Source organism: Antennarius striatus, chromosome 16, assembly GCF_040054535.1.
Source record: "Antennarius striatus isolate MH-2024 chromosome 16, ASM4005453v1, whole genome shotgun sequence".
NCBI lineage: Eukaryota > Metazoa > Chordata > Actinopteri > Lophiiformes > Antennariidae > Antennarius > Antennarius striatus.
Genome location: NC_090791.1, coordinates 15,253,368 through 15,280,947, shown reverse-complemented (window position 1 = coordinate 15,280,947; position 27,580 = coordinate 15,253,368). Strand labels below are relative to the sequence as shown.

Genomic DNA, 27,580 nt, shown 5'->3' with positions numbered 1-27,580 from the left:
GGCAAATGAGAATTTAAAATGACATAAATTATTTATTAACAAACTGATGGCCCAAAAACTTGAATGTATTTCAAAACATCTATTTTTGGAACATGCTTTGAGAATTAGCAGCACATTTTATGACTCAAAATAAAGATAAGTCCAGTGCTTCTCTCGAAAACACCTTGTATGAGATTACAAATGTCGCATGAAATACTCTTCTAAATGTATTTATGGTGTGTGAGAGACTGGTACAATGTGTAGTTATACAGTACTTATATTTGTCATACTCCCAAATCGTGTTCAATTTTACTACATTTCAAGGATTTGAAATGTGGACAAGTTCTGACACTCAATACCGATGACATTTGAGTTCATCTTACAAAGGGCAAAAAAGGAAGTAAAGGCACTCTCCATTAATAGATTTAAATGTATTTTTGTCAGATTTGGTAAGTTGTGATTTTAATGTATATAAAAAGGTTTGACATACAAAATGTACATAATACAAATTGAAACTGCTTTTCATTTTAAGACTACCCAAATCAAATAAATTCTGATTCTAATAAATCTAAGATTTTCAGTTTTCTTACATTAGTATTTTAGAATAGTTAAACAATACTATGTGTAAATATGATCGATAAAATGAGCTTTACAATTCTTGCAATGGGCTAAGATAGATCTTGTGAGGGCAGGGATGCTTGACCAAATCAAGAGGCGGACCGCTGCTGACCGGGCAGTTTGAGCCTCTATAAAAGCAGCAGCTTCAGACACCTCAGACAACTGACAGAACATCCGAGGTTAGTTCTCTTTGCATTTATCCTGAAATATTTGCTTTTGCTTTAAATTGCATGCTTTGTTTTTATGTTTATGGTTTTATTTACATGTATTCCCAAAGGAATAATATCAATTAATGATGTGTCTTTACATTATTAAAGCAAGATCCAAATATAGTTTTGCAATTAGTCTTGACCATGCATTTAGTAAAGCTTAAAAAATTTACCAGGATCAGAATGGCAGAGGCATTCAGAACTGATTGAAGAAATATAAAGAATGATTTTGCTGAAAATGAGATTACTAATAGAAATTCAAATGACAGAAAAAAAACTTTTCAAGTTCAATAACATTCATATTGCATGATAGCTATTAACACCATAAGCAATACAGAAGTGAAAATATTTAGTATAGATTGTGTTTCTTCAATAATTTTCTCAATCTTTCTTTTCTAGCATCGTTAAACAACAAAACATCTGTGCCACTCAGTTTATATAAGCTGAGGTAAGACATATGCAGGAATAATATTTACGGTAGTTATAATATTCAGGTATTAGCACAATTAAAATAACTTTTATTGTATAATAATAAAATATACTCAATGTAGTTCAAACACCTTCGTATTTTCAGTCCCCAATAAAGTGCAACCATGAGCACAGACGCAGAGATGCAGCAGTATGGGCCTGCTTCCATATACCTCCGGAAGCCCGAGAGGGAAAGGATTGAGGCCCAGAACACCCCCTTTGATGCCAAAACGGCCTTCTTTGTGGCTGAACCTGCCGAAATGTACCTCAAGGGTAAACTTGTCAAGAAGGAAGGTGGAAAAGCTACAGTTGAGACTCTTTTAGGGAAGGTTTGTGAATAATTTATGTCAGCCTCTTGTGAACAATGAAATATGATGTTATCCATCCTGGAAAGTATCATTGTCTTTTTATTTATTTATTGATTTCCTTTTCTACGCAGTCTCTCACTGTAAAGGAGGATGACATCCATCCCATGAATCCCCCAAAGTTTGACAAGATTGAGGACATGGCCATGATGACCCACCTCAATGAGCCTTGTGTGTTGTATAACCTCAAAGAGCGTTTTGCATCATGGATGATCTACGTGAGTGTTTAACGTCACATTAATTTTAGCACGAAAATTTGCATACAGATAATGAAATATACTTTCACAAGTGGTTTTATCATTCCAATATAACTGCCTACTACTCTAAATCAAATTTAGAATGAAGTGATATACATCGTATACAAATGTTCTGAAAAAAAGTTTGGAATTTTGGCCAGGTTTGTGTGTGAAAAGTGTCATCCAGTCCGTTATTGCTAAACCCGGAGATCAATTGGCACTCAAATGAACTTAGGAACATGGGCAGTTAATCCTATAGCAAATAAAAATCATCTCTCATTAATTTTCTTTGATTATTTTATTTCAGTAGCCCATTTAATATTACTTCTCAGTCATCTTCTCATATGGCAATGTTAGCATGGTTCAGCAATGTTTGCATTTGCTCCCTCCATCAAAGTTTGAATATATTTTGTAACAGCTGAAAACTCCTGATTGTTGGGCTGAAACACCTCTGAAAAGACTGATTATCATAATTTTATAATCAATAATTAAGTTAGAGAAACTTATCTACTGAGCTATTGAAAAATCCATTAGATTCTGATGTGGTCATGCGTGATATTCAGTTAATGTATAGTATATTTTGGGTGAGGGATGGTCACAAATGTCATCAACAGAAGTTCAAATACGACCCCTGATTGAAGGCCTTGGAAGGACCAAATAAGCAGATTGTTCTCATACATACCATTATCTACAACATACATATTCAGAACTGTTAAACAAAAACTGAAAATATGTCAGAGCGGATGCCTTACTTGTTCATTAACTTAAAAAAGTAGCAGCACATTTGATTTTGAACAAATGAGCATTCTGTGAAGACTGGGATGGTGAGAAGGTTTGGCACGGTTTCGTGGGTTCTGGACTAAACAACCAACCAAGCAAATGACCAACCAAACATGTTGGAGGCTAGATCCTGTCTAAATACTGCTCTTTTTTTTGCACTGTCAGGAGACAAACTTTCTTCTCTTTCCAGACGTACTCTGGCCTTTTCTGTGTCGTTGTGAACCCCTACAAGTGGCTTCCGGTGTACGATGCTCAGGTTGTTGGAGCATACAGAGGCAAGAAGAGAGTTGAGGCACCACCCCACATCTTCTCCATCTCTGATAATGCCTATCAGTTCATGCTCACTGGTAGGATATTTTCTTTTGAAAATTAGACACTTGAATTTATTGTTGCATCAAACACTAAAGAATTAACAGTACAATACTCCTTCACTGAAAGCTGTCACCAAAATATTTCTTCATTTCAGATCGTGAGAACCAGTCTATCCTTATTACGTGAGTATTATACATAAAACTATGTAATAATTTGGACATGTTGTATATTGTGTAATCCAAGACGTTTATGTCTTCCCCAGTGGAGAATCCGGTGCAGGAAAGACTGTCAACACCAAGCGTGTCATCCAGTACTTCGCAACAATTGCAGTAGCTGGAGCTGGGAAGAAAGCGGACCACACACCTGGCAAAATGCAGGTAAAGTGGGTGCTTTTAATGGAACCATGCTAAGAGTATTGTCTATTTATGGATTCATCACTATGTACAATGTGTATTTTAACATTTTCATGTAGGGTTCACTAGAAGATCAAATCATTGCAGCCAACCCTCTGCTGGAGGCCTATGGTAATGCCAAGACTGTGAGGAATGACAACTCCTCTCGTTTTGTAAGTGTTACATAAAAGGAGCTATTTCTCTGAGTTACATATCAAGAATTTTATTTATTTATTTATTGACTTCCGTTTAGGGTAAATTCATCAGAATTCACTTTGGCACAAGCGGCAAACTCGCTTCCGCAGATATTGAGACATGTAAGCCATTTTATACATTTTTTCTGAGTCAACTCTTGAATTTTTTACAATGATGGTGGTTTGCATTTAGAGACATTTTTGCCATACTTCATACATGCAAAATAGTGAATTGCAGTCTTTTTTTCCACAACGTTAGATCTATTGGAGAAGTCCAGAGTCACCTTCCAATTGTCTGCTGAGAGGAGCTACCATATATTCTATCAACTGACAACTGGTCACAGGCCTGAGCTCCTGGGTAAGTTTCAACATAATTATTAAAAAAAAAAAATGTACAAGTAAAACTACAAAAAGATGGGTGAAAAAAACACAAGAAAAAATGTCTGAATTGTTATCCTTGTGCAGAGGCTCTTTTGATCACCACCAACCCCTATGACTACCCAATGATCAGTCAGGGTGAAATCACTGTCAAGAGCATCAATGATGTGGAGGAGTTTGATGCAACAGATGTAAGACAACATTTTGACTAAATAGATAGAATACTACAGGAAATGTTTCATGTACCTCTAATAGTAGCTGATGTGTTTTCCAGTCTGCCATTGACATCTTGGGCTTCACTGCTGAGGAGAAATTGGGCATCTACAAGCTGACTGGCGCTGTGATGCATCATGGCAACATGAAATTCAAGCAGAAGCAGCGTGAGGAGCAGGCTGAACCTGATGGCAATGAGGGTAATTGCAAAAAGTCTTTATTCTGATGTGTAAAATGTTGCATGTATTGCATGCTAAATATGTTTCTCCTCACCAGTGGCCGATAAAATCGCTTACCTCCTGGGCCTGAACTCAGCCGATATGCTAAAATGTCTGTGCTACCCAAGAGTCAAGGTCGGAAATGAGATGGTGACCAAAGGTCAGACAGTGCCACAGGTAATAAAATGAAAATGTAATGATTGAAAAAGACAAAAACAATGAGACATTATTTTGTCTGGTATTGCCATTTCTTCATCGAGTCCATTGATTAAAACCATAATGTCTAGGTTAACAATGCTGTCAGCGCTCTCTGCAAGTCCATCTATGAGAAAATGTTCTTGTGGATGGTCATCCGTATCAATGAGATGCTGGACACAAAGCAGCCAAGACAGTTCTTCATTGGAGTGTTGGATATTGCTGGATTTGAGATCTTTGATGTGAGTTCAATAAAAATATATCAGCAGTGGTAATACAGTACATCAACGCTTCATGCCCAATGACATGAGTGTCTGCCTGTATCCTGTAGTTCAACAGCTTGGAGCAACTCTGCATCAACTTCACCAATGAGAAACTGCAACAGTTTTTCAACCACCACATGTTTGTCCTGGAGCAAGAGGAGTACAAGAAGGAGGGCATTGAATGGGAATTCATTGACTTTGGTATGGACTTGGCTGCCTGCATTGAGCTTATTGAGAAGGTAAGAAATTACAATGGTCAACTTGATGTCTTGGTTCATATGCCAGTTTTTGATTAGTTGGTTAAGTAGTTGGTTTTATAATGTAATACAATTTTTTGTTCATCTGCTTCCTCTTTTTATGATTATCTTTCAATTTTTCAGCCAATGGGCATCTTCTCCATCCTTGAAGAGGAGTGCATGTTCCCAAAAGCCTCTGACACAACTTTCAAGAACAAGCTGCATGACCAGCATCTTGGCAAGACAAAAGGCTTCGAGAAGCCAAAGCCTGGAAAGGGCAAGGCTGAGGCTCACTTTGCCCTGGTTCATTATGCTGGTACAGTGGACTACAATATCAGTGGCTGGCTGGACAAGAACAAGGACCCCCTGAATGACTCCGTCGTTCAGCTCTATCAGAAGGCTTCGAACAAACTGCTGTCATTGCTTTATGCAACCCATGCTGGAAATGAAGGTAAGAAATATGTGTTAACTTCGTACTGATGTTTCATCCTACTAAACATTTAAAGAGAGTAACTGCCATTGTTTACATACATTTATTAGATGTTTTTATCAAATCAGAAAATGCAGTTTTCAACGTTACAGGGGGTGTAGTAGGATTGTCTTTACAGAGGTCATGTTTCATTCAGGTCAAGCCTGATGGTGGCTATCAGCTTTGTATACTACTGTGAATTTAAAACATATTACAGAAAAGAAAACTCAAAACCATTGCTGTACTGTTATTTATTGACAGACATAACTTTTTTTTTTTTTTTTTTACAAATCAGAGGCTGCAAGCAAGAAGGGTGGTAAAAAGAAGGGTGGTTCCTTCCAGACTGTGTCTGCTCTTTTCAGAGTGTGTATTTCATATATGCTGTGTAATATATTCATGAATAAATACATTAATTAAAATTAAAAATCTGAGGTGAAGAATTGATGACTTGTTATCCTATGATGATGACCCACAGGAGAACTTGGGCAAGCTGATGACCAATTTGAGGAGCACTCACCCTCATTTTGTGCGCTGCCTGATTCCCAATGAGTCTAAGACCCCAGGTAAAAAGGAAATAAACAACTAAACTCTGGTTTGTGTAAGACATAAATGTGGAAAAATGTTTAATGACGGCAATGACTTGGCAATTTACAGGTCTTATGGAGAACTTCTTGGTCATCCACCAGCTGAGATGTAATGGTGTGCTAGAAGGTATTAGAATCTGCAGAAAGGGTTTCCCCAGCAGAATCCTCTACGGTGACTTCAAGCAGAGGTGACTCTCATTGTAAACGCGCGTGACGAAGAGTTAACATTTTTCAGTCTGATACTTTGTTTTTTTGGTTCTTAGCAGTAATACTAAAATACAAACTGGCTTGATTTTCCTGAAACTTATTGGAATGGTGACAATACAGGAAAAAAAAAAAGCCATGAATATTTGAAGGGGACCCTAATCACTGTGTAGAAACATAAACAACTCTTCCCTGTCATGGAAAAAGTGGAAAAAATTTAGACGTCAGTCAACGATTTATAGAGACATCCATGGGTTAACAGGTTTACCAATCAAAAAAGTGAGAGTTAAAGAGAGAAATATGTGACAACAAAAAGTGGTTCCGCAAAATATGAAAATATTTTATAATCATACAGAAATGTTTATGTTCAACACAAAATCTGAATGTACAAGAGGAATTTTGTTTCTGCCACAGAGATGGACACTCCGAGTGACCTATTTAATTGAAGATCAACCTGAATACAAAGGTAAAAGTAAAACATACAGTATAAATGACATCGCTTTTTTCTTATAGATACAAAGTATTGAATGCCAGTGTCATCCCTGAGGGACAGTTCATTGACAACAAGAAAGCTTCAGAGAAGCTGCTGGGCTCCATCGATGTGGACCACACTCAGTACAAGTTTGGGCACACAAAGGTACGTCCACAGTGGCTGCATTACCTGTGCAGTTGTCCTGGTGTATGTGTAACTGATTACATTGTCTCTGTAACATAACAGGTGTTCTTCAAAGCTGGTCTGCTGGGTACACTGGAGGAGATGAGAGATGAAAAACTGGCTGAGCTGGTGACGATGACTCAGGCTCTCTGCAGAGGATATGTCATGAGGAAGGAGTTTGTTAAGATGATGCAGAGGAGGTAGGATTATAGTATCACACACTGTGTTCTGTTCATTTGAAGAATGTCTCGGAAGACTTTAACTCTTTGGATATGTGAATATCCACTACAAAATAACTGATACTTTGGTCATATTTATATCATAGAGAGTCGATCTACAGCATCCAGTACAACGTCCGTTCATTCATGAATGTGAAGAATTGGCCATGGCTGAAACTGTACTTTAAGATCAAGCCTCTTCTGAAGAGCGCTGAGACTGAGAAGGAGCTGCAGCAGATGAAGGAGAACTATGATAAAATGAAATCAGACCTGGCAACTGCTTTGGCCAAGAAGAAGGAATTGGAAGAAAAGATGGTTTCCCTGCTGCAGGAAAAGAATGACCTGCAACTTCAAGTGGCTTCAGTAAGTAAGAAACTTTTCGCGACTGTGCATTTGATAACATTTTGTCAAACATGCACATCTCAACTTGAAGTAATACTCTCATTTTTAAGTATACTGAATACATAAAAATGGCATATCTAGTCACAGTCCGCTAAATATTGAAATCTTACATGGAAAACACCTCCATATTGCATCTCTAATCTGCTAGGAAGGAGAGAACCTGTCTGATGCTGAGGAGAGGTGTGAAGGGCTCATCAAGAGCAAAATCCAGCTTGAAGCCAAACTCAAAGAGACAACTGAGAGACTGGAGGATGAAGAGGAAATCAATGCTGAGCTGACTGCCAAGAAGAGGAAGTTGGAGGATGAATGCTCTGAGCTGAAGAAAGACATTGATGACCTGGAGCTTACCCTGGCTAAAGTGGAGAAGGAGAAACATGCCACAGAAAACAAGGTTCAAATCATCTCTATCTCTAAACTACACTTGTTAATATATACTGTATATGCAACACAATATAATGTGATGGGACTTATTAACATGTCCCTTGACTCTAGGTGAAAAACCTGACAGAGGAGATGGCATCTCAAGATGAGTCTATTGCCAAGTTGACCAAGGAGAAGAAGGCCCTCCAGGAGAGCCACCAGCAAACACTGGATGACCTCCAGGCAGAGGAAGACAAAGTCAACACTCTGACCAAGGCCAAGACAAAGCTGGAGCAGCAAGTGGATGATGTATGACAACATTTATTTTGAATTTGTTTATATGGTGAAGTTGATTTTAATTTTCTCATTTTTTATATGTGGAATCATTTAGTATTTGGTCCTGATTCTAAGTCTTTTGAATACATAAATCAGCTAACATGGATTCTCATCTGATAGCTCGAGGGATCACTGGAACAAGAGAAGAAGCTCCGCATGGACCTTGAGAGAGCCAAGAGGAAGCTTGAGGGAGATCTGAAACTGGCCCAGGAATCCATAATGGATCTGGAGAATGACAAACAACAATCTGAGGAGAAAATCAAGAAGTAAGGGTTTCTTTGTGTTGGGTGTTCCATTTTCTTGTCAGCATTTCACACACTGAACTTCAATAACAAAACAGATGGTGACACTAAAAGTGTTCTTGGTATCCTAATCAAGGAAAGACTTCGAGACCAGCCAGCTCCTCAGCAAGATTGAGGATGAACAGTCTCTTGGTGCTCAGCTTCAGAAGAAGATCAAGGAGCTCCAGGTAATGTATTTAACTTGGATAATAAATACAGTGAATCAATACCACCATGCTCCAAGTTAATACCTCATTTGATATTATCAAATCTAGGCTCGTATTGAGGAGCTGGAGGAAGAGATTGAGGCTGAGAGGGCTGCTAGGGCTAAGGTTGAGAAACAGAGGGCTGACCTCTCCAGGGAGCTGGAGGAGATCAGCGAGAGGCTTGAGGAAGCTGGTGGAGCAACAGCTGCTCAGATTGAGATGAACAAGAAGCGTGAGGCTGAGTTCCAGAAGCTGCGCCGTGATCTTGAGGAGTCAACCCTACAGCATGAATCCACAGCTGCTGCTCTCCGCAAGAAGCAGGCTGACAGTGTTGCAGAGCTGGGAGAGCAGATTGACAACCTCCAGCGTGTCAAGCAGAAGCTGGAGAAGGAGAAGAGCGAGTATAAGATGGAGATTGATGACCTGTCTAGCAACATGGAGGCTGTTGCCAAGGCTAAGGTATGTGATTTTTTTATGATGGAAAGACTCACTTGTCTGTCTCTAAGTTAAAGGAACCTAATCAAAAATTTTAATGCAAGAACGTATACATTAAACATTATAACCACTAATTTTTAGGCTGTTCAGATGTCATACATTCTTTAAAAGTTTGTCATATTTTCATAGGGTAACTTGGAGAAAATGTGCAGAACTCTTGAGGATCAGCTGAGTGAACTTAAATCCAAAAACGATGAAAATGTTCGGCAGCTAAATGACATCAATGGACAGAGGGCCAGACTGCAGACAGAGAATGGTGAGTCACCAATACAGTATGTCTGGAAAGAAGAACATTCTTCGTGTGGGTCCATTGTTGTTCACAAAGGCCTTTTAATTACTGTCATTCAGGTGAATATTCTCGCCAGCTCGAGGAGAAGGAAGCACTTGTTTCTCAGTTGACCAGAGGCAAACAGGCTTTCACTCAGCAGATTGAGGAGTTTAAGAGACACATTGAAGAGGAAGTGAAGGTATTACCATATTCTTTCACACAACCTATCTCAATACAAATAAATAATCAATATGCATCAGGTGGATGTTATCAAGAAAATTTTAGCACACTGCAAGTCCATAATTGCATTATACTACATGTAGGCCAATTTATACGTCTCCTGAAATTCTTTAAAGGCCAAGAACGCCCTGGCTCATGCTGTTCAGTCATCCCGCCATGACTGTGATCTGCTCAGAGAGCAGTTTGAGGAGGAGCAGGAGGCCAAGGCTGAGCTGCAGCGTGGAATGTCCAAGGCCAACAGTGAGGTGGCTCAGTGGAGAAGCAAATATGAGACTGATGCCATTCAGCGCACTGAGGAGCTGGAGGATGCCAAGTAAATTACCTATTCTGCTCTTTCTTCGACACTTTAATTGTTGTTTCTGTTGTATTTCATTTTGTCACAAACGTATTTCCTCTCCCTAAAGGAAAAAGCTGGCCCAGCGCCTGCAGGATGCTGAGGAATCCATTGAGGCAGTCAACTCTAAGTGTGCATCTTTGGAGAAGACCAAACAGAGGCTTCAGGGTGAGGTGGAGGACCTCATGATTGATGTGGAGAGAGCCAATTCTCTGGCTGCCAACCTCGACAAGAAGCAGAGGAACTTTGATAAAGTTAGTCATAATTTGATTTTTGTGATACCATAAATGTGCACCTTTTGAACTAATTCATACTTTATTAACATTAACTTTAATTGTAGGTCCTTGCAGAATGGAAACAGAAGTATGAGGAGGGCCAAGCAGAGCTGGAAGGAGCTCAGAAAGAGGCTCGTTCTCTCAGCACTGAACTGTTCAAGATGAAGAACTCTTATGAGGAGGCTCTGGATCATCTGGAGACCATAAAGAGGGAGAACAAGAACCTGCAACGTATGTGAACTCTTCAAGTTACATAGAGAAAATATTTATGATACACTTGGGTGTAATTTGTTTTGTTTTTCACTCTCTTTCCTGTAGAGGAGATCTCAGACCTGACTGAACAGATTGGTGAGACTGGAAAGACTATCCATGAGCTGGAAAAATCAAAGAAGACAGTGGAGACCGAGAAATCTGAAATTCAGTCTGCACTTGAGGAAGCTGAAGTAATACATTTTCAAATTATAGAAATTATGTTTTGTTTCATGGACACAATTCTTCATGACATTATCCACTCCAATTAGCAATAACAAAATAATTTCTAAGAGGCTTTCTAGAACTTGAAGGAGTCAGGAAAACCATTGAGTGGCCAGTCAGCTCTTGATGTGTTAATCAAACTTGTATCATGACAAAAGCTGCTTTTTCTCATTCACCTGTTTTCAATGTGAACTGCCAGTGTGTTCAAATTTTTTTAAATCATTATCAGCTTCTGCCTGATAATGATTTAAAAATATCATTACCAGATTAGTTAGTATTTTCTAGCTTCCAATGTGATGATACACTCAGACAATCCTTGTATGAGATACTAACCTTTAGATTTTAATTGATGAAACCGAATCAAGGGTACCCTGGAGCACGAGGAGGCCAAAATCCTTCGCGTCCAACTTGAACTCAACCAGGTCAAAGGTGAGGTTGACAGGAAGTTGGCAGAGAAGGATGAGGAGATGGAGCAGATCAAGAGGAACAGCCAGAGGGTGATTGACTCCATGCAGAGCACTCTTGATGCTGAGGTCAGGAGCAGGAATGATGCCCTGAGAATTAAAAAGAAGATGGAGGGAGACCTGAATGAGATGGAGATTCAGCTGAGCCATGCCAACAGGATGGCTGCCGAGTCCCAGAAACAACTGAGAAATGTCCAGGGACAACTCAAAGTAAGGCTAGCATGATAATAATTTTTTTTTTTTAATTTTAAATTATTTTGGGACAGTTTGCTTATTGGCAAGCAGAAAAAAAAGGCAGAAAAATAAATAAGAGAAAGGTTGAAAGCATTTTTTTTATTGTTGTTAGGATGCCCAACTTCATCTTGATGATGCCCTCAGAGGACAGGAAGACATGAAGGAGCAGGTTGCCATGGTGGAGCGCAGAAATGGTCTGATGATGGCTGAGATTGAGGAGCTGAGAGTTGCTCTGGAACAGACAGAGAGAGGACGTAAAGTGGCTGAGCAGGAGCTGGTTGACGCTAGTGAGCGTGTTGGACTCCTCCACTCTCAGGTTTGCTGTCTGTAATATAGCTTTGTTCTTTAAATAAAAGCATGACATTTCAGATCCCTTCTTTTATATCATTATTTAGAACACCAGTCTTCTGAACACCAAGAAGAAGCTGGAGGCTGACCTTAGCCAAGTTCAGGGTGAAGTGGATGATGCAGTCCAGGAAGCTAGGAATGCTGAAGACAAGGCCAAAAAGGCTATCACTGATGTGAGTTTACATCTCGTATTTATCTGTTTTTGGTCTACTTTCAATGCATTAGTAAAGTTATGTTTAACACGGATAACAAATTTGGAAACCTTTTTTTCATTTGTTTTAGGCTGCCATGATGGCTGAAGAACTGAAGAAGGAGCAGGACACCAGCTCTCACCTGGAGAGGATGAAGAAGAACCTGGAGGTCACAGTCAAAGACCTGCAGCACCGTCTGGATGAGGCTGAGAATCTCGCCATGAAGGGTGGCAAGAAGCAGCTCCAGAAACTGGAGTCCAGGGTATGTAATATACATGAAACTCAAACAGCAGTTTCATCATTAATTTGTCAAGCTTAAAAGCACCCGATGAAGGTTGTTTTTCTTTCTGTTCTTTATCATTACCCTCCAGGTGCGTGAGCTGGAGGCTGAAGTTGAGGCTGAGCAGAGGCGTGGAGCTGATGCTGTCAAAGGTGTCCGCAAATACGAGAGGAGAGTGAAGGAGCTGACCTACCAGGTAATTCCTCCTGAAAAACTACCCTATCGTCTCTATAATACTTGGTTCTTCATCACTCACTGAATGAGCCTGTATCTGTGTAGACTGAGGAGGACAAGAAGAATGGAATCAGACTCCAGGATCTTGTGGACAAACTGCAGCTCAAGGTTAAGGCTTACAAGAGACAGGCTGAGGAGGCTGTAAGTCATCAGCATTAAATGATAATAATGTCATTTAGAATCAACAATACTGTCATTACCTGTCTAATAACTACACTTATACAATCCCATTCCCTTCACAGGAGGAGCAGGCCAACACTCACATGTCCAGATTCAGGAAGGTTCAGCATGAGCTAGAGGAAGCTCAGGAGCGTGCTGACATCGCTGAGTCCCAGGTCAACAAGCTGAGAGCCAAGAGCCGTGATGCTGGAAAGGTAATATCTCTGTTTGCAGGATCATAAAATCAATTGTGCTGAAATCAAAAGTTAATTTTTTGATGTACTGCATAAAATTTGACACACTAATCATCTTTCATCTCCTTTCCAGTCGGACTCGGCTGAATGAGGGTCATCATGAAGACCTGTGTTCATAAAATATGAACTACTGGTTGGGGATACTTTTCAATAAAGATGATCACTGTCACCACTGTCATGAATCCTGTCATTCACTGCTGACTAATTTAGCTGGTTGAATAGGGGAATTGGTCCAAACATAAAGAAAGAAGTAGAACAGTAGAGCAGTAGAGGTTTAATATCTTATTTCTTCCTTTTTTGTCAGAGCTGGGGAATGTCTGAATGTATGTTTAAATGGTTTCCAACAACTTAACTCTCAGACTAACCAGTTTCATGTTTTGGCATTCATCAGAAGTGATCTGATTAAAATGTGGTCTACCTCAGCTGAGTAGTGTTCCTGAATTTTGACATTGTTGAGAATGTGTCACAAAACAAATGGTAACAATGGGTGTGAGAGGATAAAGCTGATGCCTGCCAAAGATATTGTTAAGATCTCGAATTATTATGCTTCATGAAAAATTCTGAGGGATGTCAACCCAACTAGTCAGGGCACATTGCCACCCACACAGAGTCTGGGTCTGCTCTAAAGTTACGGCCCAGTAAAAGATGGCCTGAAGTTTTATGAATAAAGGTTTTCTCATATGTCCAACACTGTAGAAAGCTCAATATACAAACCTGTATTTTGATATTTCTTTCCATAGCAAAATCCCAAATGCTAAACAAACAACAGATGATGGGTGGGTGCATATAATAATCACCCATTTCTATTCCTTAATTTACAAGGAAAATTCCTTTCAGTGCAATGGTCTCATGTACAATATAGAGTCAGTGTCATGAGATAAGGAGCTATAAAGAGGGGTGGGAAATACTTTGTTGGCCGCTTCAATTCCTCACACCATCAGGTCAAAAAAGTATGTGAAGTATGTGTTTTAGAGGCAAACTAAAAAGAAGTCAGCAAGAGTTAAAAAGTTTAACATAAGGTACTCTACGTGAAATGTGTTTCCATATTTGTCAGTTCTCTGTGGTTTGTCACTTTGGTTCAAAAATTCCATTCCATCACAGACATAAGCCCTTATATTATGCCATCGCACTGAGTATGGTTCCTTAAGAGATTCCATTTCCTTCGCATCAAATGTAGCAACTGGATGAAGTTTGTTTTCCCATTAGTGGAACTTATTTTGGGCCTAATTTTGAATGTGCTGCCAACTGTTTTCATGTGTCCATTTAGGGAGTTACATAACAGCTGACTAAGCATATATGGAAAGTACCTCATCTTTAATTTTATTACATGAACCAGTGCCAGTGTCCTGTAATTGTAGACAACAAACATCTGGGGGTGTTTCCAAAGTGAAACACTATGCATGATTCTGACATGGCACAAAAACAGAAATATGGTGTAAAATCTATTTATAATATGATTTGATTTGATAAAGGAGATCAGATGAAGCAGAAACACAACCAGAAACATCTTTAAAACTCATATAATCACCTAAATCTATGTCAAATATTAATTTCATTTCAGATTTAATTAACATGCTGACAGTTGTTTTATATTACTGTCATTGAGGAGTGACATTTAAGGGATCTCAAATGTGCAAGTGTCCTGCAATTGAATACTAATGGAATTTAGACGGCTGTCCAAAGCTAACCCCAACACTGACAATTAATTAAAAAGAAAAAAGATTTTGTTGTTCACAAGATATTTAAAATCAAAAGCTTTAAAAATAGAAATATAATACTTGAAATTACAAATAAACCATAGTCTACACTCTGAAGTAAATTACACGTTGTGTCTGAACTTTGGAGGCATTGTTGCATAGACATTGAGAACTGCAAGCCTTTGATTTTTATTTGGTCCACTGGGATTTATGAATGGATAGAGAAAATGGGATCATATCTAACATGTCTTCTGTTTAATTTTTTTTTCCAAATTTAAACACCCACACTATGTCATAATAATATTTTTATAGATTAATGATTAAAAAAAAACAGTAGTCACAAATAATTATGCAAACCACCGCTGCATATGTCCATGCCATAAAAAAAGCAACGGGTTGAAAAGACATGATGCCCAAACAGAGCGACAGACTCCTGCTGACCTGGCACTCCCACCCTCTATAAAAGAGGTAGCTCTGGACTTCTGCATGAACTGATAGGCTCCACACAGGTGAGTATCTGCAGTGTGACCTCTCCTTGCATTCTAACATATTAGTCAGTGAAGTTGCTTATTGCTTATGCCTATTGTTCGCATTGTCAAGTTATTTGGTTATCATATCTGTCTTGAGTGAACATTTTTTCAAAACAATTTCCTTTATTAGAGTTTTCCAGAAAAACTCACAAAGTCCCTCCGTACCGAACTCTTTAATGTGCATACTGTCTCATCATATACACAGTAAATCATCATGAAGAGCTGGTTTATTCTTTTGGCTATCAGAGAAGCTGAGGAAATGTGAAACTAATTAACTTCAATCATGTAACTGAACATGACTTAAGCATACTGTGTATGATTTGAGTCTGAACACATTTTACCACAGTCATTCTCATTTGCTATCTAATGAGCTGAGTTTCTAAATCCCAATTAAATTAAGTCATTAAAATTATTTCATTTGAATAATTAATTTCATTTTTACAGCATTCTACAACTCCTTCGGAGACCATTCCACTTTTTTCGTTTTTGAAGGAAGCTGAGGTAAGAGAACTAAGATAAATAGTCTGTACTATTCAAAAGTCAAAACATTGACTGGTACTTTATATATAATCCCCACCATCAATTGAATAATATGTTAACACTTAGTTCACTTTTCAGTCTCCACTGAAGTGCCACAATGAGCACAGACGCAGAGATGGAGGCCTATGGCCCAGCGGCCATCTACCTCCGCAAGACAGAGAAGGAGAGGATTGAGGCTCAAACAGCTCCTTTTGATGCCAAAACCGCCTTCTTTGTGGCTGACACTGATGAGATGTACCTCAAGGGTAAACTCGTCAAAAGAGAGGGTGGCAAAGCTACAGTGGACACCGATAGTGGAAAGGTAAGCCGCTCATTATTTAATACTTTTCAACAATGCTGCTCAATTGATTTGTATTTAAGAACATTTCTGTTCAGTGTAATATTAACATTTAGTTCCGTGAACAATGTATTTGTTATAGTACTTCAAATGACACTAACAAAATCAAACTAGCATCCCTAGTAAAGTGATTTTTTGTATTTTCCACTCAGTCTCTTACTGTAAAAGAGGATGACATCCATCCCAGGAACCCTCCAAAGTATGACAAGATTGAGGATATGGCCATGATGACCCACCTCAATGAACCTTGTGTGTTGTATAACCTCAAAGAACGTTATGCATCATGGATGATCTACGTATGTTTTGATTATATAATACAAAATTGATTGTATATACAGTACATCTAAATTTGTTTATGTAACCATGTATTTATACTACTCACTATTACAGACCTACTCTGGATTGTTCTGCGTGGTCGTGAATCCCTACAAGTGGCTTCCAGTGTATGACGCTGTGTGTGTCGCAGCATACAGAGGCAAAAAGAGGATTGAGGCTCCACCCCACATCTTCTCCATCTCTGACAATGCCTATCAGTTCATGCTCACTGGTAAGACTAAAATTGTTTATGTTGAAATACACAATTGAAAATAAGTAAAATATAATGTACAGATAAGCTTCTTGAAGAAAAATAAAAATGGAACTCACATGAGGCACGCATGTTTGTATTTCAGATCGTGAGAACCAGTCTGTCCTGATTACGTGAGTATAAAACAGTGATGCCAAATCTTTACAAATGTAAAGACTTAAGTGGAATGTTGAAAATGTGTCTCTTATCCCTTAGTGGAGAGTCTGGTGCCGGAAAGACCGTCAACACCAAGCGTGTCATCCAGTACTTTGCAACAATTGCAGCTATTGGAGCAGCTAAAAAGGAGGCCACACCTGGCAAAATGCAGGTAAATTAGGTTATTTAGGATAATATTATTTCCAAGAAGAAAATTGCTTTGCTTCACTCGAGTGACTCAAATCTTCTTTTCCAGGGCTCCCTTGAAGACCAGATTGTTGCAGCCAACCCTCTGCTGGAGGCCTATGGTAATGCCAAGACTGTGAGGAATGACAACTCCTCTCGTTTTGTAAGTAATAGCAGAAAAGGCTAGAAACATTTTGCAAACTACCTAAACAAACAATTGCCGAAAACAAATCTTGACAATGATCTGTTTAGGGTAAATTCATCAGGATCCACTTTGGCACTTCCGGCAAACTCTCCTCAGCAGATATTGAAACATGTAAGTTTAAACCAGAGTGTGAATATAGATTCAGCTGTAAAGCAACGTGCAATATGGCAATGTTACTTTTCTCATCTGAATGATAGATCTGCTGGAGAAATCTAGAGTCACCTTCCAGCTGTCTGCCGAGAGGAGCTACCATATCTTCTATCAGTTGATGACTGGCCACAGGCCTGAGCTCCTGGGTAACTTATTAGTCAAATTTGAAATAGAAGTTTAAAAAGTACGATAAGAACAAAATATGTTAATATGTTCTCTTTTTTCTGTAGAGGCTCTTCTGATCACCACCAACCCCTATGACTACCCAATGATCAGTCAGGGTGAAATCACTGTCAAGAGCATCAATGATGTGGAGGAGTTTGATGCAACAGATGTAAGACAACACTTTGACTAAATAGATAGAATACTACAGGAAATGTTTCATGTACCTCTAATAGTAGCTGATGTGTTTTCCAGTCTGCCATTGACATCTTGGGCTTCACTGCTGAGGAGAAATTGGGCATCTACAAGCTGACTGGCGCTGTGATGCATCATGGCAACATGAAATTCAAGCAGAAGCAGCGTGAGGAGCAGGCTGAACCTGATGGCAATGAGGGTAATTGCAAAAAGTCTTTATTCTGATGTGTAAAATGTTGCATGTATTGCATGCTAAATATGTTTCTCCTCACCAGTGGCCGATAAAATCGCTTACCTCCTGGGCCTGAACTCAGCCGATATGCTAAAATGTCTGTGCTACCCAAGAGTCAAGGTCGGAAATGAGATGGTGACCAAAGGTCAGACAGTGCCACAGGTAATAAAATGAAAATGTAATGATTGAAAAAGACAAAAACAATGAGACATTATTTTGTCTGGTATTGCCATTTCTTCATCAAGTCCATTGATTAAAACCATAATGTCTAGGTTAACAATGCTGTCAGCGCTCTCTGCAAGTCCATCTATGAGAAAATGTTCTTGTGGATGGTCATCCGTATCAATGAGATGCTGGACACAAAGCAGCCAAGACAGTTCTTCATTGGAGTGTTGGATATTGCTGGATTTGAGATCTTTGATGTGAGTTCAATAAAAATATATCAGCAGTGGTAATACAGTATATCAACGCTTCATGCCCAATGACATGAGTGTCTGCCTGTATCCTGTAGTTCAACAGCTTGGAGCAACTCTGCATCAACTTCACCAATGAGAAACTGCAACAGTTTTTCAACCACCACATGTTTGTCCTGGAGCAAGAGGAGTACAAGAAGGAGGGCATTGAATGGGAGTTCATTGACTTTGGTATGGACTTGGCTGCCTGCATTGAGCTTATTGAGAAGGTAAGAAATTACAATGGTCTGTCTGAATTCTCGATCCGTGGGCCATTATGTGCTTCCTTTACATTTATCATAAAATTTCTCAGCCAATGGGCATCTTCTCCATCCTTGAAGAGGAGTGCATGTTCCCAAAAGCCTCTGACACAACTTTCAAGAACAAGCTGCACGATCAGCATCTTGGCAAGACAAAGGCCTTTGAGAAGCCAAAGCCTGGAAAGGGCAAGGCTGAGGCTCACTTCTCCCTGGTTCATTATGCTGGTACAGTGGACTACAATATCAGTGGCTGGCTGGACAAGAACAAGGACCCCCTGAATGACTCAGTTGTTCAGCTCTATCAGAAGGCTTCAAACAAACTGCTTTCCTTCCTGTATGCCACTCATGCAGGAGCTGAAGGTAAGAAATATGTGTTAACTTCGTACTGATGTTTCATCCTACTAAACATTTAAAGAGAGTAACTGCCATTGTTTACATACATTTATTAGATGTTTTTATCAAATCAGAAAATGCAGTTTTCAACGTTACAGGGGGTGTAGTAGGATTGTCTTTACAGAGGTCATGTTTCATTCAGGTCAAGCCTGATGGTGGCTATCAGCTTTGTATACTACTGTGAATTTAAAACATATTACAGAAAAGAAAACTCAAAACCATTGCTGTACTGTTATTTATTGACAGACATAACTTTTTTTTTTTTTTTTTACAAATCAGAGGCTGCAAGCAAGAAGGGTGGTAAAAAGAAGGGTGGTTCCTTCCAGACTGTGTCTGCTCTTTTCAGAGTGTGTATTTCATATATGCTGTGTAATATATTCATGAATAAATACATTAATTAAAATTAAAAATCTGAGGTGAAGAATTGATGACTTGTTATCCTATGATGATGACCCACAGGAGAACTTGGGTAAGCTGATGACCAATTTGAGGAGCACTCACCCTCATTTTGTGCGCTGCCTGATTCCCAATGAGTCTAAGACCCCAGGTAAAAAGGAAATAAACAACTAAACTCTGGTTTGTGTAAGACATAAATGTGGAAAAATGTTTAATGACGGCAATGACTTCGCAATTTACAGGTCTTATGGAGAACTTCTTGGTCATCCACCAGCTGAGATGTAATGGTGTGCTAGAAGGTATTAGAATCTGCAGAAAGGGTTTCCCCAGCAGAATCCTCTACGGTGACTTCAAGCAGAGGTGACTCTCATTGTAAACGCGCGTGACGAAGAGTTAACATTTTTCAGTCTGATACTTTGTTTTTTTGGTTCTTAGCAGTAATACTAAAATACAAACTGGCTTGATTTTCCTGAAACTTATTGGAATGGTGACAATACAGGGAAAAAAAAAAGCCATGAATATTTGAAGGGGACCCTAATCACTGTGTAGAAACATAAACAACTCTTCCCTGTCATGGAAAAAGTGGAAAAAATTTAGACGTCAGTCAACGATTTATAGAGACATCCATGGGTTAACAGGTTTACCAATCAAAAAAGTGAGAGTTAAAGAGAGAAATATGTGACAACAAAAAGTGGTTCCGCAAAATATGAAAATATTTTATAATCATACAGAAATGTTTATGTTCAACACAAAATCTGAATGTACAAGAGGAATTTTGTTTCTGCCACAGAGATGGACACTCCGAGTGACCTATTTAATTGAAGATCAACCTGAATACAAAGGTAAAAGTAAAACATACAGTATAAATGACATCGCTTTTTTCTTATAGATACAAAGTATTGAATGCCAGTGTCATCCCTGAGGGACAGTTCATTGACAACAAGAAAGCTTCAGAGAAGCTGCTGGGCTCCATCGATGTGGACCACACTCAGTACAAGTTTGGGCACACAAAGGTACGTCCACAGTGGCTGCATTACCTGTGCAGTTGTCCTGGTGTATGTGTAACTGATTACATTGTCTCTGTAACATAACAGGTGTTCTTCAAAGCTGGTCTGCTGGGTACACTGGAGGAGATGAGAGATGAAAAACTGGCTGAGCTGGTGACGATGACTCAGGCTCTCTGCAGAGGATATGTCATGAGGAAGGAGTTTGTTAAGATGATGCAGAGGAGGTAGGATTATAGTATCACACACTGTGTTCTGTTCATTTGAAGAATGTCTCGGAAGACTTTAACTCTTTGGATATGTGAATATCCACTACAAAATAACTGATACTTTGGTCATATTTATATCATAGAGAGTCGATCTACAGCATCCAGTACAACGTCCGTTCATTCATGAATGTGAAGAATTGGCCATGGCTGAAACTGTACTTTAAGATCAAGCCTCTTCTGAAGAGCGCTGAGACTGAGAAGGAGCTGCAGCAGATGAAGGAGAACTATGATAAAATGAAATCAGACCTGGCAACTGCTTTGGCCAAGAAGAAGGAATTGGAAGAAAAGATGGTTTCCCTGCTGCAGGAAAAGAATGACCTGCAACTTCAAGTGGCTTCAGTAAGTAAGAAACTTTTCGTGACTGTGCATTTGATAACATTTTGTCAAACATGCACATCTCAACTTGAAGTAATACTCTCACTTTTTAAGTATACTGAATACATAAAAATGGCATATCTAGTCACAGTCCGCTAAATATTGAAATCTTACATGGAAAACACCTCCATATTGCATCTCTAATCTGCTAGGAAGTAGAGAACCTGTCTGATTCTGAGGAGAGGTGTGAAGGGCTCATCAAGAGCAAAATCCAGCTTGAAGCCAAACTCAAAGAGACAACTGAGAGACTGGAGGATGAAGAGGAAATCAATGCTGAGCTGACTGCCAAGAAGAGGAAGTTGGAGGATGAATGCTCTGAGCTGAAGAAAGACATTGATGACCTGGAGCTTACCCTGGCTAAAGTGGAGAAGGAGAAACATGCCACAGAAAACAAGGTTCAAATCATCTCTAAACTACACTTGTTAATATATACTGTATATGCAACACAATATAATGTGATGGGACTTATTAACATGTCCCTTGACTCTAGGTGAAAAACCTGACAGAGGAGATGGCATCTCAAGATGAGTCTATTGCCAAGTTGACCAAGGAGAAGAAGGCCCTCCAGGAGAGCCACCAGCAAACACTGGATGACCTCCAGGCAGAGGAAGACAAAGTCAACACTCTGACCAAGGCCAAGACAAAGCTGGAGCAGCAAGTGGATGATGTATGACAACATTTATTTTGAATTTGTTTATATGGTGAAGTTGATTTTAATTTTCTCATTTTTTATATGTGGAATCATTTAGTATTTGGTCCTGATTCTAAGTCTTTTGAATACATAAATCAGCTAACATGGATTCTCATCTGATAGCTCGAGGGATCACTGGAACAAGAGAAGAAGCTCCGCATGGACCTTGAGAGAGCCAAGAGGAAGCTTGAGGGAGATCTGAAACTGGCCCAGGAATCCATAATGGATCTGGAGAATGACAAACAACAATCTGAGGAGAAAATCAAGAAGTAAGGGTTTCTTTGTGTTGGGTGTTCCATTTTCTTTTCAGCATTTCACACACTGAACTTCAATAACAAAACAGATGGTGACACTAAAAGTGTTCTTGGTATCCTAATCAAGGAAAGACTTCGAGACCAGCCAGCTCCTCAGCAAGATTGAGGATGAACAGTCTCTTGGTGCTCAGCTTCAGAAGAAGATCAAGGAGCTCCAGGTAATGTATTTAACTTGGATAATAAATACAGCGAATCAAAACCACCATGCTCCAAGTTAATACCTCATTTGATATTATCAAATCTAGGCTCGTATTGAGGAGCTGGAGGAAGAGATTGAGGCTGAGAGGGCTGCTAGGGCTAAGGTTGAGAAACAGAGGGCTGACCTCTCCAGGGAGCTGGAGGAGATCAGCGAGAGGCTTGAGGAAGCTGGTGGAGCAACAGCTGCTCAGATTGAGATGAACAAGAAGCGTGAGGCTGAGTTCCAGAAGCTGCGCCGTGATCTTGAGGAGTCAACCCTGCAGCATGAATCCACAGCTGCTGCTCTCCGCAAGAAGCAGGCTGACAGTGTTGCAGAGCTGGGAGAGCAGATCGACAACCTCCAGCGTGTCAAGCAGAAGCTGGAGAAGGAGAAGAGCGAGTATAAGATGGAGATTGATGACCTGTCTAGCAACATGGAGGCTGTTGCCAAGGCTAAGGTATGTGATTTGTCATAAGTGAGACTTGTTTTGGCACACAAGGAATACAAAGGCAGATATATACGAATGGTTAAAATAAAGCAATCCTAAGAGCTTAACTATCTTAAATTATCATTGTTAAATTAGGAAAAAATATGTTTGTGTAAATTGTCATATAGCCTCTGATTCAACCTTTGAGGATGAGGATTTCAGTGATTTTAATATACTACTATAAAATTGTAATGCTAAACATTTGAATGGTTGAAATTATTATCTTCTTAATGCATACTGCTTCTTTGTTTATAGGGTAACTTGGAAAAAATGTGCAGAACTCTTGAGGACCAGTTGAGTGAGCTCAAAGCCAAAAACGATGAAAATGTCCGTCAGTTGAACGACATTAATGGACAGAGGGCCAGACTGCAGACAGAGAATGGTCAGTACACTGTAATTAAAACCAATGTATAGGCAGATTTGCCATACATGAAACATTAACCATAAAAGACGAATTTTTTAAGAAATGTAAACACTATCCTCATAACACATGAATATTGTGTCATTCAGGTGAATATTCTCGCCAGCTCGAGGAGAAGGAAGCACTTGTTTCCCAGCTGACCAGAGGCAAACAGGCTTTCACTCAGCAGATTGAGGAGCTTAAGAGACACGTTGAGGAGGAAGTGAAGGTAGGAAAATTAATTTCTTTTACTCTCAGAATATAACAAGCTATTTTTTGGTCTTTCCACTGAGTATCACCTTTTATTACTGTATATAACATGCAGTACATACATGGACAAAAAAATACACAATGATTTTTTTCCATTATCAAAAAACCAATGATCCAATTTGGAGCTATTAAAGAGTAAGAAAAATCATCTGAGAATATTTTGTTTGACTGCTGTTGGGACAAATATGCTTTAGATATGATAAAGCACGTGTAGGAAAATACACAATAATTATTCAAAGGGAGTCACTCAGAGTACTTTAATTATCTGAACAGCATTTGGATGTAGCATATAGCACCCTAGGTTCTTGAAATGAATCACTGACACGAAGTGTGTGCTCATCAGGCCAAGAACGCCTTGGCTCATGCTGTTCAGTCATCCCGCCATGACTGTGATCTGCTCAGAGAGCAGTTTGAGGAGGAGCAGGAGGCCAAGGCTGAGCTGCAGCGTGGAATGTCCAAGGCCAATAGTGAGGTGGCTCAGTGGAGAAGCAAATATGAGACTGATGCCATTCAGCGCACTGAGGAGCTGGAGGATGCCAAGTAAATTACCTATTCTGCTCTTTCTTCGACACTTTAATTGTTGTTTCTGTTGTATTTCATTTTGTCACAAACGTATTTCCTCTCCCTAAAGGAAAAAGCTGGCCCAGCGCCTGCAGGATGCTGAGGAATCCATTGAGGCAGTCAACTCTAAGTGTGCATCTTTGGAGAAGACCAAACAGAGGCTTCAGGGTGAGGTGGAGGACCTCATGATTGATGTGGAGAGAGCCAATTCTCTGGCTGCCAACCTCGACAAGAAGCAGAGGAACTTTGATAAAGTTAGTCATAATTTGATTTTTGTGATTTTTTTTTAAATACCATAAATATATGCTTTAGGAACTAATTTGTCATTTATTAATATTAATTTTAATTGTAGGTCCTTGCAGAATGGAAACAGAAGTATGAGGAGGGCCAAGCAGAGCTGGAAGGAGCTCAGAAAGAGGCTCGTTCTCTTAGCACTGAACTGTTCAAGATGAAGAACTCTTATGAGGAGGCTCTGGATCATCTGGAGACCATGAAGAGAGAGAACAAGAACCTGCAGCGTATGTAAACTCTTATATTTAATGTGGCCTTTGAGAAATTTTGACATAACAATTCTTTCGTGTAATGTGTACTGCATAGACTTTAAGTTACTGCTTTGGTTCCTCTATAGAGGAGATCTCAGACCTGACTGAACAGATTGGTGAGACTGGAAAGAGCATCCATGAGCTGGAGAAAGCCAAGAAGACTGTGGAGACTGAGAAGTCTGAAATTCAGTCAGCACTAGAGGAAGCCGAGGTAAAATCATTATAATAATATTCAACTATCCAATTCATCATTGAAATTATTTATGCAAAACAGCAACTTCTTATGTTTGGGGCCTTTTAGGGTACCCTGGAACACGAGGAGTCCAAGATTCTCCGTGTCCAACTTGAGCTCAACCAGGTCAAAGGTGAGGTTGACAGGAAGTTGGCAGAGAAGGATGAGGAGATGGAGCAGATCAAGAGGAACAGCCAGAGGGTGATTGACTCCATGCAGAGCACTCTTGATTCTGAGGTCAGGAGTAGGAATGATGCCCTGAGAATTAAAAAGAAGATGGAGGGAGACCTGAATGAGATGGAGATTCAGCTGAGCCATGCCAACAGGCAGGCTGCTGAGGCCCAGAAACAGCTGAGGAATGTCCAGGGACAACTCAAGGTCAGCTATGTCTGATTGCCCGAAGTGTGCATTTCTAGTATAAAGAGTTTGCATTCAATGAATATTCTTTATTTTATGTTCCCAGGATGCCCAACTGCATCTTGATGATGCAGTCAGAGGACAGGAAGACATGAAGGAGCAGGTTGCCATGGTGGAGCGCAGAAATGGTCTGATGATAGCTGAGATTGAGGAGCTGAGAGCCGCTCTGGAACAGACAGAGAGAGGACGTAAAGTGGCTGAGCAGGAGCTGGTTGACGCTAGTGAGCGTGTTGGACTCCTCCACTCTCAGGTTCATTTTCATTACAAGAAAATAGCTTTAGGAAAATACTGAAATTATTATTCTAAACATGACTATTCTTAAACATTTAGAACACCAGTCTTATGAACACCAAGAAGAAGCTGGAGGCTGACCTTGTCCAGGTTCAGGGCGAAGTGGATGATTCAATTCAGGAAGCTAGGAATGCTGAAGACAAGGCCAAAAAGGCTATCACTGATGTGAGTTTACGTCTCGTATTTATCTGTTGTTTTTGTTCTACTTTCAATGCAGTATTATCATTTGCTGGATATTTATTATAGATTATAAAAGGACAAACCTTTTTTTAATTCAGGCTGCCATGATGGCCGAGGAACTGAAAAAGGAGCAGGACACCAGCTCTCACCTGGAGAGGATGAAGAAGAACCTGGAGGTCACAGTCAAGGACCTGCAGCACCGTCTGGATGAGGCTGAGAATCTCGCCATGAAGGGTGGCAAGAAGCAGCTCCAGAAACTGGAGTCCAGGGTATGTAATATACATGAAACTCAAACAGCAGTTTCATCATTAATGTCAAGCTTAAAAGCACCCGATGAAGGTTGTTTTTCTTTCTGTTCTTTATCATTACCCTCCAGGTGCGTGAGCTGGAGACTGAAGTTGAGGGTGAGCAGAGGCGTGGAGCTGATGCTGTCAAAGGTGTCCGCAAATATGAGAGGAGAGTGAAGGAGCTGACCTACCAGGTAATTCCTCCTGAAAAACTACCCTATCGTCTCTATAATACTTGGTTCTTCATCACTCACTGAATGAGCCTGTATCTGTGTAGACTGAGGAGGACAAGAAGAATGGAATCAGACTCCAGGATCTTGTGGACAAACTGCAGCTCAAGGTCAAGGCTTACAAGAGACAGGCTGAGGAGGCTGTAAGTCATAAGCATTTATATGATAATCATTTAATTTAGCTTCCAGAATACTGTCATTACCTGTCTTATAACTACATTTATACAATCCCATTCCCTTCACAGGAGGAGCAGGCCAACACTCACATGTCCAGGTTCAGGAAGGTTCAGCATGAGCTGGAGGAAGCTCAGGAGCGTGCTGACATCGCTGAGTCCCAGGTCAACAAGCTGAGAGCCAAGAGCCGTGATGCTGGAAAGGTAACTATTGTTTTTTTAGTGTGGTGAATCAACCATATGCCGCACATACACTGTATGTCACCATGAAATTTACATTCCAAATTCAAACACATCAATTCTAACTACAAACCTGGCTCTGAAATTAGGGACCTACTGTATTTTTAAACCATTCAAAATGATTTTGCAGAAGTAACCACATTTGTTGTAGATTTGTTGGGACAAAGAATATCACATTGCATTTTATTTAATCACATTCTGAGTGTTAATGCAATCTTTCTTCTTGTATCTACTAACTACTTTGTTCTTTTCAGGGAGGTGACTCTGCTGAGTAAATTCCAAGATCCAACGGAGGGAATTCAAAATCAATCCCTGTAAATTTTTGTCTGCAAATAAATGCTAAGCATTTCTCAAAAGGCACTGTCTATTTCCCTTTTTGTCATATTCACACAAAACAAGACAGTATTGGTAACAGATACTTGATTTAAACTAATACTAATACTGTGTGTATAAATACAGAATTGGTAAATAATTACTTGTTAGTTTAGAGAAAATATATTTTAGTGACCTGCAACTTAAGGGTTAGTAACTACTTTTATCTTCCTTCAATTCACACAGCTACAGGTCCTATGTAAATCATTTTTCATATTTCATTCATATTCAATTACAGATGAAACCATCTAACTACCATGTGATAGATTTATTAAAACCTGATAACCTAAATTACATAAAATATAACAATACCAGAATAAGGTTCTGAGACAAACAATTCTACAAAGATAAAGCCAAAGTCTGTAAATACTTTTTATAGTAGCATAAGCCTTTCTTAACAGACCTGCATAAAGTCTAGCCAACTAACTGAGCTTCGTAACCTGTTTCTATCCAGTGAAAGTCACATAATTTCTCATGTCCTTATCATGGCTATACATGTCATTGAATCTGTCAAAATAATACAGTATATCAGAAAGTAATTTCAAACAGATACAAATGAACCCTTTATTTTTTTACAAATGTAAATACAC

At 39.5% G+C, this 27,580-nt stretch overlaps 2 protein-coding genes across 2 annotated transcripts; both read left to right on the top strand.

Annotated features, from left to right (window-relative positions):
• Positions 1-1,232: 1,232 nt before the first annotated feature.
• On the top strand, positions 1,233-13,195 carry LOC137609535 (myosin heavy chain, fast skeletal muscle-like). The gene is made up of 40 exons (XM_068336619.1): positions 1,233-1,254; positions 1,381-1,603; positions 1,714-1,857; positions 2,846-3,002; positions 3,122-3,149; positions 3,230-3,344; positions 3,440-3,532; positions 3,613-3,676; positions 3,813-3,911; positions 4,019-4,122; positions 4,206-4,344; positions 4,421-4,539; positions 4,650-4,799; positions 4,889-5,059; positions 5,201-5,507; positions 5,821-5,888; positions 6,001-6,088; positions 6,180-6,297; positions 6,827-6,950; positions 7,032-7,168; positions 7,294-7,549; positions 7,737-7,979; positions 8,081-8,257; positions 8,405-8,550; positions 8,663-8,753; positions 8,841-9,230; positions 9,396-9,522; positions 9,615-9,733; positions 9,891-10,087; positions 10,179-10,362; positions 10,449-10,614; positions 10,702-10,826; positions 11,223-11,531; positions 11,668-11,871; positions 11,951-12,076; positions 12,186-12,356; positions 12,466-12,570; positions 12,654-12,749; positions 12,851-12,982; positions 13,095-13,195. The coding sequence occupies exons 2-40, from the start codon at positions 1,400-1,402 to the stop codon at positions 13,110-13,112; spliced, it is 5,811 nt and encodes a 1,936-aa protein (XP_068192720.1). The 5' UTR covers positions 1,233-1,254; positions 1,381-1,399; the 3' UTR covers positions 13,113-13,195.
• Positions 13,196-15,639: 2,444 nt separating this feature from the next.
• Positions 15,640-26,976, top strand: LOC137609534 (myosin heavy chain, fast skeletal muscle-like). The gene is made up of 40 exons (XM_068336618.1): positions 15,640-15,749; positions 15,867-16,089; positions 16,278-16,421; positions 16,516-16,672; positions 16,797-16,824; positions 16,907-17,018; positions 17,103-17,195; positions 17,285-17,348; positions 17,435-17,533; positions 17,618-17,721; positions 17,805-17,943; positions 18,020-18,138; positions 18,249-18,398; positions 18,488-18,658; positions 18,742-19,048; positions 19,361-19,428; positions 19,541-19,628; positions 19,720-19,837; positions 20,367-20,490; positions 20,572-20,708; positions 20,834-21,089; positions 21,278-21,520; positions 21,616-21,792; positions 21,940-22,085; positions 22,198-22,288; positions 22,376-22,765; positions 23,051-23,177; positions 23,306-23,424; positions 23,809-24,005; positions 24,097-24,280; positions 24,379-24,544; positions 24,655-24,779; positions 24,870-25,178; positions 25,264-25,467; positions 25,548-25,673; positions 25,787-25,957; positions 26,065-26,169; positions 26,253-26,348; positions 26,451-26,582; positions 26,873-26,976. Exons 2-40 carry the CDS (start codon positions 15,886-15,888, stop codon positions 26,891-26,893), a joined length of 5,811 nt encoding a protein of 1,936 aa, XP_068192719.1. The 5' UTR covers positions 15,640-15,749; positions 15,867-15,885; the 3' UTR covers positions 26,894-26,976.
• Positions 26,977-27,580: the final 604 nt, after the last annotated feature.

Excerpts from the sequence above, each read along its gene's own strand:
- LOC137609534 (XM_068336618.1), top strand. The coding sequence starts at position 15,886 with ATGAGCACAGACGCAGAGATGGAGGCCTATGGCCCAGCGGCCATCTAC. Across the intron at positions 16,090-16,277 it reads TGGACACCGATAGTGGAAAG|TCTCTTACTGTAAAAGAGGA; the intron begins GTAAGCCGCTCA and ends TTTTCCACTCAG. Across the intron at positions 25,958-26,064 it reads TCCAGAAACTGGAGTCCAGG|GTGCGTGAGCTGGAGACTGA; the intron begins GTATGTAATATA and ends ATTACCCTCCAG.
- LOC137609535 (XM_068336619.1), top strand. The coding sequence starts at position 1,400 with ATGAGCACAGACGCAGAGATGCAGCAGTATGGGCCTGCTTCCATATAC. Across the intron at positions 7,550-7,736 it reads TGCAACTTCAAGTGGCTTCA|GAAGGAGAGAACCTGTCTGA; the intron begins GTAAGTAAGAAA and ends CTAATCTGCTAG. Across the intron at positions 7,980-8,080 it reads AACATGCCACAGAAAACAAG|GTGAAAAACCTGACAGAGGA; the intron begins GTTCAAATCATC and ends CCTTGACTCTAG.